Consider the following 2,736-nt stretch of genomic DNA (forward strand, 5'->3'; position numbering starts at 1 on the left):
TCCCAGTCTCGGCTCTAGGGAAGGGGAGCCAAGCCAGAGAGCCTACCCCAAGCCCTGCTGTCAGCCCTGGAAAAGAACAGGTAAAGTGCAAGGGCAATCCAGTAAGTAAAAATATACCAATGACTTTGTCAAATATACAGCTGCTGGCTGCCAGGGAACAGGTGGCTGGCTTGTGGGGGACAGCGGCACCCTGGAAAGTGTCGGCCAACACAGCATAGAGACAACGGAAATAAATAGGAGTGGGGAGTGGACAGGGGTCCTGGACGTCCCCTGGGCCAGTGCCACTCAGGGGACCCAGACAGGGCCTCGTCCTCTCACCTGCCCAACCCCCGCCCCCCGAGCCCCACTTGTCCGGCTCCCTAATGCTGTGGCACTGACACAAAGCACCCAGCTGGCTGACTGGCTGGAAGGAAAGGACTATAATGTGGGGTGGGCAGAGTGGGGGTGGGCAGGGAAGCTGCAGTCAGCCAGGGCTGGCGCCTCCCTCAGTACTCGTCCTGGTCTTCCTGTTGGTGTTCTTCAATCTCATCCTCCTCAGGGGGTGCAAATCCCTCCTGGTGGAGGGAGAGAGAGAGGGTGAGCCAGCTGGCCTAGGTGAAGGGTCAGGTTGACACCCAGCCTAGAAACACGGGCTGAGTGGCCACCAGTTGAGGAGCTGGAGCTTGCTCTCGAGTCTTAGCAGAGCAGTGGGAGGGAGGCGAAGAGAGGGCTCACCTCCGTGGCATAGAGAATGCCGATGATGCCCGAGATGACGGGGCTGTTCTCGCTTTCATGTTCCTGGCAGATCAGCTCGATGTCTCGCAATTTGCTGAAATAGAAATCTCGTTCTTTCTCAAGTCCGTCTACGGTCAGCTTCAAGTCCAGCAGCTGCGCAGGCACAAAGACATGTTGATGCCAGACGTTCCTGCGGTCCTCTCGTCCCCATGTCAACTACCCTTTCCCAGGCTACTTACCTGCTGGTTGAGCTCAAGGATCTGGGCATCAGCCTCATGGCCACCGTTTCGGGCTGAGGGGGGATTCTTCCGGAGGATGCAGGGCGGAGCCACGTTGCTGAGTCGTCCAGAGGTCTGCATGTTCTTGGGGCCTGTGGGGGACGTCCTCTGCGGAACTGTCCGGAGGACGAGAGTCAGATGAAGTGACACAGCATATGACAGCCTGGTGTGAGGACCATGCAACAGGCAGGCACTCTCCCTCAGGAAGAGCATCTACATGGAGGGAGGCCTCCAGCCTTGGCCGCACGGGACACTACAGCCACTGGACAGCCCTTTGGCAAGCCTGGGAGCATAAGTGCCACAGGAAGCTAAGGGAAAGGTGCTCTCAGCACTGACACCTGAAGAAAGCTAGCCTGAGGGAGGGGCACAGACACTGGGATGCTGAATTTGATCAAGTGGAGCTAGGGGTGGTTCAGGGTCTTCTGTCCTGACAGAGGAGACCCAGGAGAGCAGTTGATGCAGTCTGTCCTAGCAGAAGNCAAAGCCACCCTCAGTGAGACTCAGCCCCNCCCCACCAGCTCTTCTCAGTTTGGGCTCTGTTTCCCTCTGCTGGGCTGGAGGAGGACTAGGGCTCCTCCCTAGCACAGCCTGCATGCTGTGGCCACTTGCTCTTTAGGACTGCACTTCCCTAGACAGCAGCTGCTTCTAATGCAAAGCAAGCAGTTCAGTGGGGACAGGCCCAGGCAGGACAGCAGTGCAAACAGAGGAGGTGGCTCTGCTATGACGGGTCAGATGCGGGTGGGGCTGCTCCCTTCCTCCTTGCCACAATCCTGCTGTCACCACAGGCCCCACTGCTTCTCTGATTGCTCCTACCGACCCAGCAAGGTACCAGCTTTTGGAATAGAGGAAGGCAGATCAAGCTCGGCAAACTCCTGCTTTTGGGCATCCAGTGGGCAGGCATACACAAGGGTCTTGGGCACTGGCTCCAGGCGTGCAGCCCAATAGATCTGGATAGAGGAGCCATGCCCCATCCAGCTTGAGGCAAACAAGCTAGCTTGTGTTATTCAACAGCGTCCTGGGTCTCAGCAAGCTGCTACCATGACTGGTGCAGGTGGCTCTCCTCTTAGAGCAACTTTTGACGCCCTCTCTCCCCCAAATGGGATTCCCCATCTAGGTAAGCAGCAGGCGATGTCATCTGAACTCCGTGATAACAGTCTCCTCCAGGCTGGCAGGGCTGGGCCGGTGGCCCAGGGGGCACTCCTGGCTGGATAGCCCTGCCGGCCCAGCCCCCCAAACTCCCTCCACCAGCTTGGGCATGTTACCTGCTGTGCCAATGAGTTTCTTGGATTTGTTGAAGATCTGATCACCTGGGTTAGGAGGTGGTGCTACGTCCTGGCCCTGCCGCGCCAGCAGAGGGTTGTAATCCTTTCCATCATAGTTTGCGTCAAAGAATTTCTTAAACCACTGTATAAACTCAAAATTATCTTGGAATTTTCCTTTCACTAACTTCTCTACGGGAATGATCTGAAATAGACCACATAAGCAGACCATTTTACCCACCTGCTGTGTAGGACTGCCTTCCGCTGTGAGCACAGCAAAGTCAGTCCCTGGGCCTCAACATCATCTACTTTCTCCACCTGCACCCCCTCCCACGGCACCAAAGTAGACCAGCAGGCTGGCAGCCCCACCAGGGACTCAGGGACATTCCTTCCCTACAGGCGAGGGAAAATATTGTGTGGGAGGTGACCTCCCCTGTATGTGACCTGGAGGCTCAGGATGCACACGGGCAGGATAGTAAACTGAT

General features: G+C 56.8%; 1 protein-coding gene across 2 annotated transcripts in view; it reads right to left on the bottom strand.

The window, feature by feature from the left end:
• Nucleotides 1-2,736, bottom strand: part of Mapre3 (microtubule associated protein RP/EB family member 3) — a 43,074-nt gene continuing 40,338 nt past the window's right edge. Inside the window, exons 4-7 of one of the 2 annotated variants that reach the window (XM_021201818.2) lie at nt 2,255-2,456; nt 954-1,108; nt 715-867; nt 1-554 (exon numbers count right to left, since the gene is read on the bottom strand). In XM_021201818.2, the coding sequence (XP_021057477.1) occupies nt 486-554; nt 715-867; nt 954-1,108; nt 2,255-2,456 (579 nt within the window). In that variant the 3' untranslated portion in view covers nt 1-485. The remainder of the gene's footprint in view (nt 555-714; nt 868-953; nt 1,109-2,254; nt 2,457-2,736) is intronic. The other variant, XM_021201819.2, reaches the window with a different exon arrangement.

The sequence above is a fragment of the Mus pahari genome, chromosome 7 (assembly GCF_900095145.1).
Source record: "Mus pahari chromosome 7, PAHARI_EIJ_v1.1, whole genome shotgun sequence".
Taxonomy (NCBI): domain Eukaryota; kingdom Metazoa; phylum Chordata; class Mammalia; order Rodentia; family Muridae; genus Mus; species Mus pahari.